Source organism: Balaenoptera musculus, chromosome 20 (genome assembly GCF_009873245.2).
Source record: "Balaenoptera musculus isolate JJ_BM4_2016_0621 chromosome 20, mBalMus1.pri.v3, whole genome shotgun sequence".
Taxonomy (NCBI): domain Eukaryota; kingdom Metazoa; phylum Chordata; class Mammalia; order Artiodactyla; family Balaenopteridae; genus Balaenoptera; species Balaenoptera musculus.
The window spans coordinates 46,141,559-46,158,748 of NC_045804.1; the positions used below are offsets into that span (position 1 = coordinate 46,141,559).

At 47.8% G+C, this 17,190-nt stretch overlaps 1 protein-coding gene across 7 annotated transcripts in view; it reads left to right on the forward strand.

The window, feature by feature from the left end:
• RPH3AL (rabphilin 3A like (without C2 domains)) overlaps positions 1 to 17,190 on the forward strand; it is a 124,863-nt gene that overhangs the window by 86,640 nt on the left and 21,033 nt on the right. For 5 of the 7 annotated variants that reach the window (XM_036836443.1, XM_036836444.1, XM_036836446.1 and 2 more), the window contains exon 6: positions 9,757 to 9,931. The exons of the other annotated variants lie outside the window; for them this stretch is intronic. In XM_036836443.1, the coding sequence (XP_036692338.1) occupies positions 9,757 to 9,931 (175 nt within the window). The remainder of the gene's footprint in view (positions 1 to 9,756; positions 9,932 to 17,190) is intronic. 7 annotated transcript variants of the gene reach the window in all.

Below are 17,190 nucleotides of genomic sequence, written 5' to 3' on the forward strand. Positions count from 1 at the left end.
GGGCAGGGGGAATATTGGCTTGGTGAGTGAGAGTTAGGTAAAGGGGGTGGTTAGAGTGTGGACTCAGGATCGGTTGGAGGGTTTGTAATATGACTTTCACATGCCTGCAAAAGCTGCATCACGGGGGAGACGTAAACAGCTTGGGCCATTGGTTTGGCCCTGTGATTAATGGATGCCAAATAGACAAATACAGAATCTAAGAAAACCAAACTTTGTCTCTAGGTTAATTAATTCTAAGAGCTGAAAATCAATAAATAGCATTTAATTTCACAAACCTGTATATGATTTTGTAAGAGGGTGAAAAGGGCAGGTTCTGGAGCTATACTGCCTGGGGTCCAGTTTTTATTTTGTTCTTCCCTGTTTGTGTCATGTGTTCTCTCTGTGCCTGATTTCCTCATCTGTAAAACAGAGCTGTTAATACTACCCACCTCATCGGATTTTTGTGAGAGTCAAATAAGTTATATATAAAATTCTTGGAATGGTGCCTGACACATACAAAGTGCTCAATAATTATTAGGGATTTAAATTTTTTTATCATTTTGTAAACATTAAACATCTCAGGGTCAAATGATATGTGAAGATCACATTTTGGTAATTTGTGACACCTTGACCCCTGGACCATCCAAAGGAAAACATTCCTAGTATCATGATCAAATGGATTTCTTTTTAACTCTTTATACCTTAAACCACATCACAGTTTAAGTTCCCTAATATTTGGACCATGACTTTCTGGTATGATTTTAGTTTTCCCTTGGAGTTTTTTATTGCCCTTTGTTCTCATTGACAAAAAAATAATGAAACTCTATGTCCTTTTATGCAGCTCCTTGATTTTACCTTCTATTGCGTGGAGGCTTCTCTTCCTGTCAGAAACCCCTGCAGACCCTTTTCTGGCTCTAACCTGCACTACTTACTGAAAGCCGTCTTCATGGCATTTCCCTTTGACTCACCTCCTGAGTTGGAGACACTGTTTCTAGGATCTTGTCTTCCTCTTTCTTGTTTTTCAGCTCTGTTTTGTTGGAGCTCATCCTAAAGTAACTTCTTAAAAAGGGACCATGTATAGGAAAATTGGAGTCCTTGCAAGTCTAAAAATGTCTCTATTCTCTTGTTTGATTGACAATTTGGTAGAATTCTAGATGCGAAGTCTTTTAGTATCCAGTGTGCCGATGATAAGTCTGATGCTGTTCTAATTCTGGTTTCCTTGTAAGAGACCTATTTTTCTTACTGGAAGCTTCTAGGATCTTTTTATATTTATAACTAAGTGATTTTATGAGTATGTATTTTACTTTGCTTTATTTCTGCCTTAAATTCAATTAAAAACTTTTTAATCTGAAGTCTCATGTCCACTTTCAGCTCCTGGAAATGTTTTTCTATTGCTCTGTTTCTGAGGAGTCTATTATTAGGAATTTGACCCCTCAAGTTGAGCATTTTTGTCTTCATCATTTCTTCCACTTTTTTCTGTTTCTTCATCTTTGTGCTCCACATTCCAAATTTTCTCATTTTTATCTTCCGGCCTCTATTTTACATTTTTATATTTCTGCATTATATTTTTAATTTCTAGGGGCCTTTTCTTATTCTCCAATTGTTCCTTTTTCGCAGCATGTTGTTCATATTTGATGAATGAGCCTATATATATTTTAAGTCCCTGAATTTAACTTTCCTACTTTATTCAGTTAATTACCAACCTATCCAATTGTTTCCTTTTTCTAGAAGTGTGTAGAGGTTGGATGTCCTACCAGAGGTGTGGAGGCTTAAATGCCTTAAAAAAATAATCATTTATTTGCTCATCTGCAGCTTGGGCTGGTCTCAGCAGGGTGGTTCTTTTGCTGGTGTCTCCTGGTGTCATTCATGGACCGTAGTCATCTGACAGTTTGACTGAGGTCAGGGTCCAAGAAGGCTCACTCCTCTGCAACCGGTGCTGGCTGTTGGCTGGGGTGTCTTGGTTCTTCTCCGTGTGGCCTTTTGTCCTCCGTACACTGGACTAGGCTGTCTCATGATGGCAGCAGCGTTCCAAACCGGTCAGAAGTTTTCACATGTTACTTCTGCCACATTTTATGTGTCAAAGCAAATCACAAGCCTAGACCAGATTCAAGGGGTGGGGAAAATAGACTCCACCTCTTGATGGGAAAAGAGAAAAATAATTTGGGACCATGTTTAATCTACTACAACCTCCCAGGCAATGTCTCCCTCTGTCTTAACTCGGGCTGCCATAACAAAATAACATAGACAAGGGGCTTAATAGGAGTTTATTTCTCACAGTTCTGGAGGCTGGAAGTTCCAGATCAGGGTGCCAGCACATTTAGTTCCCAGTGAGGGCTCTCTTCCTGGCTTGCAGACTGCCATCTCACTGTGTCCTTACACAGAGGAGAGAAAGGCAAGCTCTCCGGTATCTCTTCCTGTAAGGACATTAATCCCATCGTGAGGGCCCCACCCTTATGACCTCATCTAAACCTAATTACCTCCCAAAGACCCCCATCTCCAAATACCATCACCCTGGGGTTTATGGCTTCAATATATGAATTTGGCGATGGGGCACAGTTCAGTCCGTAGCACCCTCTAAGAGCCAGCGTTTCTGTTAAGTAAGCTGAGCTACTTAAAGCCTTGAAATTTGGATATGTGTTCAGTAGTCTCAGCTGATGGGTATTTGTCAGGCATCTAGCATGTGCTGGCAGGTGCTGGGGGGCTTGGGGGGCTCCTTCTGTCATGGTGCTTTCAGTCTGGTGCAAGAAACAGACATGTAAATAGGCGTTCATAACAATGTGTGTGCACTGCAGTGGGAGACCTGCCTGGCTCTGTGGAAGCTTCTGGATAAAAGTAATTTCCTAAAGGCTGGATTTCATTCTCCCAGCCCAGGGAAGGAAGAAGAATCAGCATGTACAAAGGCCTGGAGGCGTGAGACAGCTCAGTGTGGTCCGGGAGTGGGAGTGGCTATGTTTGGCTGATCCCAGTGTTGGGGAGAGAGGCAGGAGCTGGCAGAGCTCTGGGGTCTTATTTGCCACGTTGTGGAGTCTAGCTTGCCTGTCAGAGCTCCTGGGAAGCCAGCACTGTGTGTGTGTTTGTGTGTGTGTGTGTAGGTGTATGTGTGTGTGTGTTCAGGTAATGGGGTAGGGAGAGCTATGCTGTCTCCCTGCCAGGGTGGGTGGACCCTTTAAGAGACATTCAGTAACAGGCCATTTCCCATGGCTTTTCAAGACTGGAGCTTGTTAAGCAAACAGAACATGGTCCCCCTGAAGGCAGAGTCCCACGCTCTGTCCCCTGGGGACAGTTCCTTTCCTTTGCCAACTTGGTTTGTTCATTCAGTCACTCAGTCAGCAACATTCCTGCCACGTACAGCCTCCTAGCTGGGTCCTGGGAATACAGGGATGGCTCTGGCACAGCCCTGCCCTGGAAGAGCTCACAGCTTCTTAGCTGGGTGAGGGTCTGGGGCAGCAGAGCCATGGGGCAGCAGAGCTGCTCTGATGATGCACAAAGTGGCACTGAAGGCTTCCTAGGGGAAGTGTCCCTGCCTCACGGAGCCAAGGGTGAAGGGCACTCCAGGTGCAAGGAACAGCATGTGCAAAGGCCAGACTGTCCCCCCACTCCCAGCCCTGGGGTGAGGAGCAGAGAGCGTGGTCGCCTCCCCTGAGTTGACGCAGGTGCACTCCTGAGTTGCGTGGGAGGTGGGGAGAGGTGGTAACACACGGAAGGCAGAGCAGTGAGCAGGCGCAGAGGTCTTAGGCCACCCCTCCCACATCCTCCCTGGAGGCCAGTGCCCTAGACCTGCCCTTCTGTCCAACAGGCTCTGCCAATTACCACCTTCTCCAGCCACAGCCGTTCAGGAAACGCCGATGATTAGCGATTGTTATCATGGTAATTAAAATTCCCCGGGAACAGCTTGGCTAATATCCATCAGTATCTGCTGTCAGGTTGGCAGTGAGGTGAAATTGGAATGAAAACCTCGAGGCGGAGCACAGAGCGCGAGGCGGTGCGAGGGGAGGATTTAAGGCTGAAGCCACCCCACACCCTGACCTCCCGCAAGTGCCATGGGGGCTGTGTGGGTTTTTTCTCATTAAATGGCATTTTCAAGGCTAGCTGCTTTGCTGGCCTTATCACAGTGAACCACTCGTGGGGAGCAGAGCGCGGCTTTGCAGAATCACACGGCTTCTCCAAAAAGCAAAGGTTTTCCCCATCTGCGGCCCTAGACAGGATGGTTGGGGGTTAATTTCCACGGAGGGCTTTTCCCACCGCTGTTCTTGGGGACGGGGTCAAGTGTTGATGTCAGGCTGTGGGTGATAGGCTTGGATGCATACAGCAGAAATCACGTGATTAAAAGCTACTGCGTTTTACGGGGTGGCGGCGGGCTGCCAGGCGGGAGAAGGTCTGAGGACTTGCGGGGACTGGTGTGGGGGGAGGGGGGATGGCTGCTCAGGACTGGGAGTCCCTCACCCCTCGCCTCACCAGTTTGACTCTCCCATGTGGGAGGCATTTTCCAAAACACCCGACAGTGTCTTGAATGCACCTCTACACGGTGTGCCCCCCATACCAAGTGATGCACCTGTGTGCTCTCGTCCCTCTGCCTTGGGGACTCAGAAAATGCTGCTCCTCCAGCTGGTCCGGGATCACCAGCCAGTCTGGTCTGGTCTCTGCCCATCACAGCGGTATCTGGCCTTCCACCCGGACTGCAGCGGCAGCACGAGAGAAACAGACAGACCAAGGCCCCGTTACAATGAACTCACCTGCCTTCTGGACCCCAGGGAGGCGCTGCACGCCTGGCAGACCCGTGGGGCCGTGGCCCCTGCTGCGCATAAATATCGAGGTGAATTGTGTGAAACTGACAGGGGTTTTTATAGGTCAAAAATGGTTGAACACACACACACAAAAAAAAGGTTGACTATCAGTAGTTTCATGCAATTCACCTAATACTTTGGATCTTGTGCTCTTTATCCCGTTTTCCAAAAGCACTTGACTGATCAGTGTTTTTTAAGTGGGTGGTAGGGGTGGAGGTGTATCGTTGCAACAGGAAATGAAGCTGATGGCATGGGGCCCGCTGGCTGTGATATGCCAGGGTGGGCAGGGGCAGCCGGGGCTGTGGGTCTCACTGGTGCTCGAGGAAAGACTAGGAGCACGTGGCTGCCTTGTGCCCTGAAGTTCAAGGTCAGGGATGTGCACCTTGGCACGCCCTGCTAGGCACTCGCTCTTTATCCCTCTTTTAATCTGAAGTGGTAAATCCACTTGATTAATTACAAGAACTTGGGTGAAGCCCTCCGGCCACTTCCCCAGGAAGGCGACAGACTATATGGATTGGGTCACGCTCCAGCAAACAACCCACGGCTGCCAATTCAGTCATTCAGCCGGTGTTTACGGAGCACCTACTGTGTGTCAGGCGTGTGCTAGGAGCTTAAAGATCCAGTGGTGAGCAGAGACGCCCTGGGCCTCCCTCCCGGCTGGTAGACTCTGGTGGGAGAGACAGACAAAAATAAAGGACCAGCCAAAAGGTGGAAGCAACCCAGTGTCCATCAATGGATGAGTGGATAAAGAAAATGTGGTGTATACATAAAACGGAATATTATTCAGCCTCAAAAAAGGAAGAAAGTTCTGACACATGTTGATGAACCTTAAGGACATTATGCTCAGTGAAATAACAAATACTGTATGTACGTCAAAAAGGCAAGTACTGTATGATTCCACTTAATTCGTAGACAGAAAGTACAACAGTGGTCACCAGGGTTTAGGGGAGATGGGCATGGGGACTTGTTTAATGGGTAAAGTTTCAGTTTTACAAGATTAAAAGAGTTCTGGAAATGGGCTACCCAACAATGTGAATGTACTTAACATACTGAACTGTACACTTAGAAATGGTTATGATGGTAAATTTTATAGTGTGTGTATTTTAACACAATTGAGAGTGTAATGTGGGGTGCCTCCCCTGAAGTCACTTAGTGCCCCGCTGGGGATTTGACTTTTCTTCCTGAGGGCAGTCTGACGATATATGTCATCATCTATGTACACTATACGTCATCATCTATGTATACATATCCCTTGACCCGGCAGTTTCACTCCTGGGGATATTTCCTAAGGCAGTAACCGACAGCCATCTGATGATGGGTGTGCCACAATGACGTTTGCAGCACTGTTCAGAAGAGTGAAAAATTGGAAACAATTTAAACTCCCATCAGTGGGGGGGTTGATTTAATTAAGTTTAATAAATCCAAACTATAGAACCATAGTTTCATGTGGAGACCATTACGTATTAACACAGTACAACTGCTGTGATATATAGTTAAGTATCATATAATAACATCTACATGACCCTATTCTTCCAAAAAGGAAGGAAGGAAAGGAGGGAGGGAGGAAAACTGAATTGTATATATGCCCAGGAAAGGGTGTAAGAAAATTCACAACACAGTGTTAAGCAGGGCTCTATCTGTGTGACCTTCCTCATTTTGCTTTTTTGTTATTGTCCTAATTTTGCATGATATGTGTGTATTTCTCAGGGGAAAAAAGGCAAAACAACATCCATGGTGGGGGTCAGAGAGGCAGTGCAATGAGGGTCCTAAGCCCACCCAGACCCCACCAGTCACAGATGGCTTTCGAGGGCTTGCTTCACTTGGTCCCCCCGAGTCCCAGACACGTTGGGGGCAGGAGGCTGGCATGCCCAGGGGAGGGCAGGCAAAGCCAGCACCGATGGATGCCCAGGCCTTCGCTTAGCAGAGGGAGGCCGAGTGAGCCCCTCACCAGCCCCCCATGGCCCTGGACTTGGACACCTGGTCTCAGGAGCCACTCAGCAGCTCTACAAGGACAGGGTAGCCTTGGTGGCGGCTGTTTGTGTTTATTTCCTCTCCCTATATGGCACTTCCCTGCCCTCTAGGCATCTAGACACTTAGCATCCATGATGGTGATGTGTGACCCGCTGAGGATTTACCCCCTGCTCAGCCACAATTTAGCAATCCCCTACTTCACATCTGTAGACTGTTGGGATGAGACTCTGGGAACCTTCAGTGTGGAGTAGAGGCCAATAGAATGGTAGGCTGGCCTTGGGCAAGTTGCTTAACTTGTCCGAGCCTCAGTTTTCCCATCTGGAAAGTGGGAATAATAATAGAGCTTCCTCAAGGAACCGTTATCACCAGATGCCTCTGGGAATGGGAAAGGAGACTTTTTAATTTCGCACTTTGTGAATTTTAGATCATGTGCGTGTATTACTGATTCAAAGAAATAACTACGTATCGTAGGAGGGCTGCGAGAGGATCAGAAAGGGTTTTCCAAGGCGGCTCCAAGAAACATTCATCTCTATGTTGTTCAAGAGCCACACACAAAAGCAGACCCTTCTGCACAGGGAAGCTGGGAGGGAGGGCTGAGTGACTCGTGCCCAGGACAGTGTTTGGACTCAGTGGTCCTGTGCCTGGCACTCTGGAGCATAAGGAGGTGACTGCCGTCTACTTGGAGAAATAGATACACCTCACTCCACGAGGGAACAGTAAGTGCTACAGTTAAGGTTCTGCAGACCCATTACTAGGGTTGAGTTCCTCTAGGAAAACTTGCTGGGTAGGTTCCAAGTGGGAAGCACTGTCTGTCCTTTTGCTCTGTTGGAGAGCCCTGTGCACATTGGTATATTAAAGGCTCTGAGAAGTCCTGCAGTAACAGAGCTTGGTTTAACTTGGTGCTTCTTGATGAACATGATGGAGAACTCTTCTTTTTTCTTTTCTTTCTTTTTTTTTTTTTTTGGCTTGGTCCCTGCTAACATCCCACAGATCCAGTTGGTGTAGAGGAGTTGGGGAGTGGGAAACACTGTCCTCTAGAGAATCAGGGCAGACTCTGGCCTTTTGATTTGATTTGATTTGGGTTTTTAACGTCTTTATTGGAGTATAATTACTTTACAATGGTGTGTTAGTTTCTGCTTTATAACAAAGTGAATCAGCTATACATATACATATATCCCCATATCTCCTCCCTCTTGCGTCTCCCTCCCACCCTCCCTATCCCACCCCTCTAGGTGGTCACAAAGCACCGAGCTGATCTCCCTGTGCTATGTGGCTGCGTCCCACTAGCTAGCTATTTTACATTTGGTAGTATATATAAGTCCATGCCACTCTCTCACTTCGTCCCAGCTTACCCTTCCCCCTGCCTGTGTCCTCAAGTCCATTCTCTACGTCTGCGTCTTTATTCCTGTCCTGCCCCTAGGTTCTTCAGACCCTTTTTTTTTTTTTTTAGATTCCATATATATGTGTTGGCATACGGTATTTGTTTTTCTCTTTCTGACTTACTTCACTCTGTATGACAGACTCTAGGTCCATCTGCCTCACTACAAATGACTCAGTTTCGTTTCTTTTTATGGCTGAGTAATATTCCATTGTATATATGTGCCACATCTTCTTTATCCATTCGCCTGTCTATGGACACTTAGGTTGCTTCCATGTCCTGGCTATTGTAAATAGAGCTGCAATGAACGTTGTGGTACATGACTCTTTTTGAATTATGGTTTTCTCAGGGTATATGACCAGTAGTGGGATTGCTGGGTCATATGGTAGTTCTATTTTTAGTTTTATAAGGAACCTCCATACTGTTCTCCATAGTGGCTGTATCAATTTACATTCCCACCAACAGCGCAAGAGGGTTCCCTTTTCCACACCCTCTCCAGCATTTATTGTTTGTAGATTTTTTGATGATTGGCCTTTTGATTTTAAATTGTCCCTTTTTTTTTTTTTAAAGAAATTCACGTTCTTTTATTTATTTATTTATTTATTTATTTATGACTGTGTTGAGTCTTCGTTTCTGTGCGAGGGCTTTCTCTAGTTGCGGCAAGTGGGGGCCACTCTTCATCGCGGTGCGCGGGCCTCTCACTGTCGCGGCCTCTCCCGTTGCGGAGCACAGGCTCCAGACGTGCAGGCTCAGTAGTTGTGGCTCACGGGCCCAGTTGCTCCATGGCATGTGGGATCTTCCCAGACCAGGGCTCGAACCCGTGTCCCCTGCATTGGCAGGCAGATTCTCAACCACTGCGCCACCAGGGAAGCCCTAAATTGTCCCTTTTGAGTAGGGGACTTGGTCCCCTGGTTGTAAAGCTGTGCACGTTTGTCAGATGACAGGAGGAAGGTGACAGTGACGATAGTGGGCACCATGTCTGTGGAGTGGCTGCTCTGTGCCTGGCACCAGGCTATGGGAATTTACATTCACTTGCAAGCCTGACCCTCATGGCCGCCCTGGGAGCCGGCACTGTTCCTGCCTTCCACCTACCGATGATAAAACTGAGGGTCACGAAGGTTGATGCGTCCAGATCTCCCGGCTGCGGAATGACAGATCCAGGATTCAAACCCACACATCTGCTCTGAGCCGCCAAGGCTTCCTCTTCTCAGAAAAGGTCACCTCCTTCCTTCACACGCTCCCACTCTTCTTATAAATACCCTGAACATATTTCCTTCATCAGGAAAGAGATTACAGAGCACTTGGCGTTTTCTGAAGCAGGCGTTAAGGGTTGAGGAACCTATTGCACTCGCTGCTCTGAATTCTAACCTGTGGCTCTCTGTAAGCTCCGGGCCCGTCTGTGCCCCCCACAGAGATGATCACATCCTGAGAAGCTCTCCAAGACCGTGGTCAATGCCAGGCCGTGGCCAGCCCAGCTCTTCCTCTGACCTCTTGTCGCTCTGCCCAGAGTCTCGAGGGGAAGGGGCAGGCCGGAGGAATGCAGTGGCTTCTTGAGCGCCTTCTGGGAGGCGGGGCCGGCTGGGAGCAGGGTACAGGGAGGACTGCTCTGCACCCTGTGCTCTGAGCAGATGTCTCCCCCTCCAGGTCTGGAAGAGGTCGGGGGCCTGGTTCTACAAAGGGATCCCCAAGTACATCCTGCCCCTGAAGACCCCCGGCCAGGCCGATCACCCCCACTTCCGACCATTGCCCATGGAGCCAGCAGAGCAAGAGCCCAGAAGTACTGAGAGCGGCCGCGTCTACACGTGGGCCCGAGAGAGAGGTAAGTCCCCACTGCCCCCTCTCTGGGATGGCAACCAACATCTGAGCCATCAGCCAACCAAGCAGTGCCACACGCACCAGGCCAGGGCCCACCACCCCTCCATGTGGCTCACACTGGTCTTTGTTCCTCTCTGTGCCCTTGGCTCCCCGCCTGCACCACGTGGGCGGCTGGTCCTCAGCAGGGTGCTTGCTTGCATCAGGAGGGTCCCCTGGGGGCCGTTTCACCAGCAAGCACTAATTTGGGGGCGGGAATGCCATGGACAGCACTATGGACCTGTGCAGAAATGTGATGTCAGTTGAAGTTTTTTGCAAAGTATGAAAATGCATCTTTCTAAGGCAGGTCTGTACCACCTCTTCTCAATGCTTGTCTATGTCTCAGGAAGGGGGACTCCTGGCTTCCCTGGTCTTAACAAGCAAAGTGACGGTGTGCCCAGGGCCCCTTGGTGTTTGTGGTGACTGCACTGATGTGGGTGTGTCCTAAGTGGCCACCATCAGAAGGGGAACGCGCCCCATGGGTCATGATAACAGTGCTTGGGGCGGTGGACGGCTCTCCACTGCTTGCATGATGCTATAGTGCTTGTGATTTTATTTTCAAAGTTCCTGGTCTCACAACAGACTCTGGAGGTGGACAGAACAGGTATTTTGTAGCCCCATTTTATAGATGAGTAGCCTGAGGCCCAGAGAAGAGGAGGGATTTTCTCAGTTCAGTGTGGCAGAGCTGGAACCAAAAGGTGGGGTCCTGCCCTTGGGGCTTTGGCTCCTTCTGCCCTGAAGTGTCGGGAGTTTCAGCCCAAGACTCAGGGTCTGAGGGTCCTACATGAGACATGGCAGCCGGAGGGATGAGGGCTTATCCTGTTACTGCGGACGATGGACCCAAGAGAGTAGACATGGCAGCTGCTTCTGAGGGGCTCTCGAACATCTCCATGTTTGGATTATGACCTGGCATTTATCTTCATGTCATTTGGACTTTGGTTTTCTTGTTACAGAAGTAAGGCATGTTTATTAATACAGTTTTGAAAGTTGTCAAATGATATAATTTAGAGGTAAAAATCCCCTGTAGGTCAGCCCTTCCAGACATAACTGGCATTAACAGCTTGGCGTCTGTTCTCCAGATATTTTTTCTCAGCATCACCCGGGTTTTTGCAGCCAGCCTTCCTGCCTAATTCTCCTGGGCTCTGTTTGCCCTTCTAATTCCCATGAGTTCACCTTCCCTGCCATCACTGCCACAGAGCAGCCTCGGTGGGGACCACGGCAAGTGCAGGTGCAACCTGGGCAGTCAGGGGGCAGCGGGCGGCCGGAGCGGAGTCCCTTTTCCACCCTCAGCGCTGGGGCTTTCTCCTGCCCCTGCCCGGTCGGGGTGCATCTGTGTCCCTCAGACCGAGGGAAGAGATGCGGCTGTGGAGGCTGAAGCTGGGGGACACTGCCGGGTCTAGAACGTTGTTTCCCGTAGATTGAGGAGGAGAGACCTTGAGGCCTCACCCCGAGGGGCCTCAGTGCCCTGTCTGCTCCAGCACCAGTGCGGCACACGTGAGCACACGTGCATGCACACACACACACACACACACACACGCACGCACACACATCCCTAGGGAAGGGCAGGACCTTCTCTCATCTCCTCCTCAGCCACGCAGACACACAGATGCCCTTTTAATTGTGTGGGCAAGGAGGCCAGCGGCCCACACACTTGGAGTTGGCACCGTTATTAACTGACTTTGCAGTGAGGCCGGGCCAGGCAACGTGGAGGTCCCCCCGACCCCGGTGTGAACTCGGTCTCCCTCTGCAGACTGGGTTGGAAGCCCCCCAGGCCCCCAGAGCACAAGGCCGCTGGAAAGTGGCTTCCCCTCGCCATCTGCAGCCCCATTATCAATGGTGCGGGGTGCCAGGCAGCAGGCTGGGGTCAGAGCTGCGGTCTGTGGTCCAGATCAGAGCCTGTCTGCTAAGCCTGGCCCTCCTAGCACCCCATTCAGCCCCAACTGAGCTTGGGCCAGACAGAAACAGAGTGACGAGCACTGGGGTGTGGGCTCCCCCAACCACGCTGGAAGCTGTCTGCAGGCAGGGCCGTGTCTGTCCTGAACAGGCCGATTCCTCAGCACGTAGCATGGGAGAGGCACAAGGTAGATGCTTATTAGGTGATTGAGTGGAAGAATGAAGGAATGAACTACCCACCTGCTCCGGGATGTTTGAAAGGCCTATGGAGGGATTTTCATTAGGACCTCAGGCTCCCGTGGGTCAGGGGTCTGGTGGACAGCCCAGGAGGCTGTGAAAACCACCTTGCTCTCCTGAGGCAGCTCTCCTCCCGCGTTCCTGTCTCCAGGGCTAGCCCCACAGTCCCTTCTCCCTGATGTGGAAGCTGATCCTGACACCAGCTCCCTCTCTCTGACCACCCCCCTCACCGCCCCTTGCAACACTCTCTCCTCTTTCTTTCACTCTCTCTCTCTCCCCACCACCTTCTTCTCTCCCTCCCTCCCTCTTGGGCAGGTACACCTGTGCCTCCCAGCTTCTCCCCCCGCCCATCCCAGCTCACTTCACTTCGAAGAGGAAGGGGAATCAATAGATAGAAGCCAAGAACTTTGCAGGCCACAGAGCAATCAAGTGAAATGTATTGATGTTTTTGAGGCAGGTCCCTTTTCTTCCTCCTTTAAATTGTCCTGGTTAATTTTTAATTACATGAGCATACCTGATAAATTTTTAACAAGTTAAACAATTCAAAAGTCTATGAAGAATTAAAATCTCTCCTGACATCATCTCCAAACCCCTTTCTCCCTATTCCTACCAACATATACTTGATATAGGGTTATGTTTTCTTTTGTTTTTATTTTAACAACAAAAATAGCCTCTTACCCGTAACTCTGCATGTTGCTTTTTTCACTTAAAAGAATATCATGGGCATCCCTCCAGGTCAATCGATATATAGATTTTATTTTATTCTTTTTAATGGCTGAGTAAAATCCCGTCATATCATATATTGTGATTTAATTATTCACCTATTGATGGACATTCAAATGATTTCTGGCTTTTTGCCACTGCAGGCAGTACTGAAACATCCTTATACGTATCTGATGCTTCTATTTCCGTAGGGCAGGTTTCCAAAAACGGATTGTGTGTTTTAAATTTCAGTAGACATTACCAAACTATATTCTGAAAATGTTATAGTTTTTTATACTCATCTATACCTGCATCCTTGCCTGCCATGAATATTTTTGGTGTTTATCATTTTGGCCAGTAGGCTAGAGGAAAAAGGATATTTCATTTTTCTAATTTGTACATTTGAACGTCTCTTCATGTCTTATTATTTATTGATTATTTAAGCTTCCTCTTTTAAAACTTGCCTGTTTAAACTCATTGCTCATTTTTTATTATATTGTTTATTTTCTCTTACTGATTTGTAGATGCTCCTTAGGGGTATTAAATGGGTTGCAAACCTTTTTCTCCTTGACTTTACATTTTATTTGACTTTAGTGTTTACTTATAGTATTTCGCCAGTTAAAAACAATTTCTTTTCATTTTTGTGAAGTCAAGTATGTCTTTCTTTTGCTTTGTGGCTCATAGGTTTCCTGTCTTGCTTTGAAATGTCTTCCTCTACAAGGTTAAAAAAAAAATCTGTTAAATAAAAAGTTTAAGTAGTATGAGAATAAAAGGAAATACTTAAATATGATAAAATTACCCAAAAAGCAGAAATGTAACACCAAATATCATATTAACTGATAAAGCACTGAAGCCATGTTCTATCAAAATACAAGTCAAGAGTACCTCCATCACTATCATTCAACAATATTCTGTGGTATTTAACTAATGTAACAAGGCCAGAAAATAAAATAATCTGTCACTATTGGAAAAGAAAAAATTCTCTTATTTGCAGGTGACGTAATTGTATACCAAGAAAACCCAAGAGGGTCTACTAAAACAACCCACTAGGATTAATAAGAGAATTTGGGAAGTGACAGGACACAAAGTAAATCAATAGTTTACACCAAAAAATCAACAGTTTTACTCTATACTGACTAATTAGAAGTAGAAGTGGAAAAATCCATTCATAATTGCAACAAAAATTGTAAAATGCCCACAAACAAATTTTTAAAAAGAATTATAGGTCAAACATGGAGAAAATTATAGACTCTTATCAAAGGACACACAATGGAATATTACTCAGCCATAAAAAAGAATGAAATAATGCCATTTGCAGCAACATGGATGGACTTAGAGGTTATCATACTAAGTGAAGTAAGTCAGACAAAGATAAATATCATATGATATCACTTATATGTGGAATCTTAAAAAATGATACAAGTGAACTTATTTACAAAATAGAAATAGACTCACAGACATAGAAAACAAACTTGTAGTTGCCAAAGGGGAAAAGGAGGGGAGGGATAAATTGGGGATTTGGGTTTAACAAATACACACTACTGTATGTAAAATAGATAAACAAGGACCTACTGTATAGCATAGGGAACTATATTTGATATCTTGTAATAACCTATAATGGAAAAGAATCTGAAAAAGAGTGTGTGTGTGTGTGTGTGTGTGTATATATATATATATAACTGAATCACTTTGCTGTACACCTGAAACATTGTAAATCAACTGTACTTCAATTTTTTTTAAAGTTACTATAGTGAAGAGAAACAGTGTAGTGTTGTCACCAGAATAAATAGAATATCTATTTATATAGATAAGTGGAACAGAATAGAAAAATAATAGACCTAAGGATGTATGGAAGCTAAACATAGGTAGCTTTTCAGTTCAATGGGGAAATAACTGGTTTATTTATCAACCAGGGCTAGCATAATTAGATTTCCATCCCATTCCATCTGTATCCAGAAACACATTGCAGACAGATTAAAGATCTAAATGTTAGAAATAACACAATGAATGTATTAGAGAAACATCAGAAGTGTTTCTTTCCTCTGTGTCAAACTCAGAGACACTCTGGCGCCTACAGGACAGGTAGGCTGACTACCTGAGTTGGCTATGCTCTCCCTCCTGTGGACACCGGGTGTTGATTTTGGTCCAGGATTTGCGTGCAGACCCCTTGGTGAGCCCCCTACAAGCTTGCTCATAGCAGGACATTCGTTCTTTCTCCAGGATGGGGTAGGGAAACAGTGTGACCTGAGTTCCTCCTGTGACTGACCCTGGGTCTGACCTGGCTGCCTCTGGGGAAAGGGCTCCACCCTCCCACCCAATCAATCCAACTGGAGTGCGTGCTCCGCGCTACTTTCCCTTGGCAGGTCGTTGCTCCAAGTTTATGGCAGCAATAAATATAGTCAGTTTTTGTGTACTCCCAGGCCTCTTTGTTCCCCTGTGAAATATAAGGTGTAAATAGTGGAACCAGGACTGTGGGCTCTTAGGTCTTAATCTCTTTCAAGTTGGACCCACCTCTTCTGCAGGCATCTTTCCTCTCAGCTGGATTCCCACCCTCGGGCAGTGTGTGGAAAGATATTTGCTGGGTGTAGGGATATTAATCTGGCATATTTGGGTAATAAGAGATTACATTTTTTTTCTCATATACTTTTTTTTTTTTTTTTGGCTGCGTTGGGTCTTCGTTGCTGCGCAGGGGCTTTCTCTAGTTGCAGCCAGCGGGGGCTACTCTTCGTTGCTGTGCGCGGGCTTCTCGTCGCGGTGGCTTCTCTTGTTGTGGAGCATGGGCTCTAGGCACGCGGGCTTCAGTAGTTGTGGCACACGGGCTTAGTTGCTCTGCAGCACGTGGGATCTTCTCGGACCAGAGCTTGAACCCATGTCCCCTGCATTTGCAGGTGGATTCTTAACCACTGTGCCACCAGGAAAGCCCTTCTCATGTACTTGAAAGCTTAGAGGAGGCAACTGCAGCTTTGGTTCAGCAGCTCAGTGAGGTCAGGACAGATGTCTTGATATCTCTTGCTCTTTCCCTCATGGTCACAAGATGATTGCTACAGTTCCAGCCATTACTACAAGGAAAAGAAGAAAGATTAAAGAGGAGGCTGGAAAATTAAGCTTTTCCCTTCTGCAGCCTTGCCTTGTAATAGAAGCAGGCTGGTACTTGTGCTGGAGGAGCCTGATGCCCTATTGATGGAGAGCTGAATTGATCTGACTGAAGTCATTATGTGTGGCAGTTTTGCTCAGATAGGATTTTGGCTTCTCTGCCTCCAAGGCCGAGGACACTTAACATGATGGCGCTTATCTTCTTCAGCCCCCAGTGCTGTGACTGGGAGACAGCACTGCCCTGGGTCTGCTCTGTGGCTGGCCTGCCCCGCCTTTGCCAGCTGTGGCTGTGCACCTGCGATGGGGTGGGGGCAGCACTGAAGCCCCAAGTCTCGGGTCCATACAGTACTCCGGGGGTATTTTAGGGTGTGTGTCCTTTTCTCAGACGGGAGCCAGAGAGCCGAGGTTCCTAGGAGACCGACTCCTGGATCTGTGAGGCTTTGCTGTATTCACCTCTCTTAGGGAGCCTGGGGCCAGGCAGGGGGTGGGGGCCGGGGGCCCATCGCCATCTAAAGCTTTCATCACTGCCCTGTGGCCTGGCCGGCCTGGGGAGGCCTTTCCATTCTGCCCGCCCCGCTAGACCCCAAAAACCACCGGCTGAGCACAGGCAGGTGCCCTGAGCTCCCAGTAGCCACAAGGCAAATTCCCTTTCCCCTCCCCACTGAGGCCCGGGCGCAATCCCTCCCCAGGACCCTCCGCAGGAACCCTCCCTCCTCCCACCCTCCATCATCCCCCTGAGCAGAGCACAGGCTTCCTGGATGGAACTGAACAGAATGACACACTGGTCACTTCAAGGTCTGTTCTGGAAAAGTACTTCGAGGTTTGGGATTTTTTCCAGCTGAGTAGTTTTAAGAAAAATCAGAGTTTCGTTACCACTTTATTGGTTCACTAGGTTTTAAACAAAAATTTTTTTTAAATCCTGAGCTGTGGTTCTGTTTGCAGTCCAGTGAAAGCAAGCTTCGGGGTTGTTTGGGTTGAGTGGTCTGGCTCGGCTCAGCTGCAAATGTTTTCCTGGGGCCGCCCTTCCTGAATGACCCCTCAGCCAGCCTTCCCGCCCCAACGCCGCCGTCTCCTGTCCCCCTGGAGAAGCCGAGTCATTGGTACTGCATTGGCCTCAGCCAGCGCTCCTTGACTCACAGCCATTATCTCATCTGATGCTCAGAACAGCCTATGGGGCAGCTGAGGACGTGAAATTGACTCTAAGTGATGGATGAGGAGGGGGATGTCTGCCCAAGGTCGCATAGGCTGCAGCTAAGAGGGCCTGGGATCCAGGCTCCTGAATCCCAGCCCACTCTCCTCCCC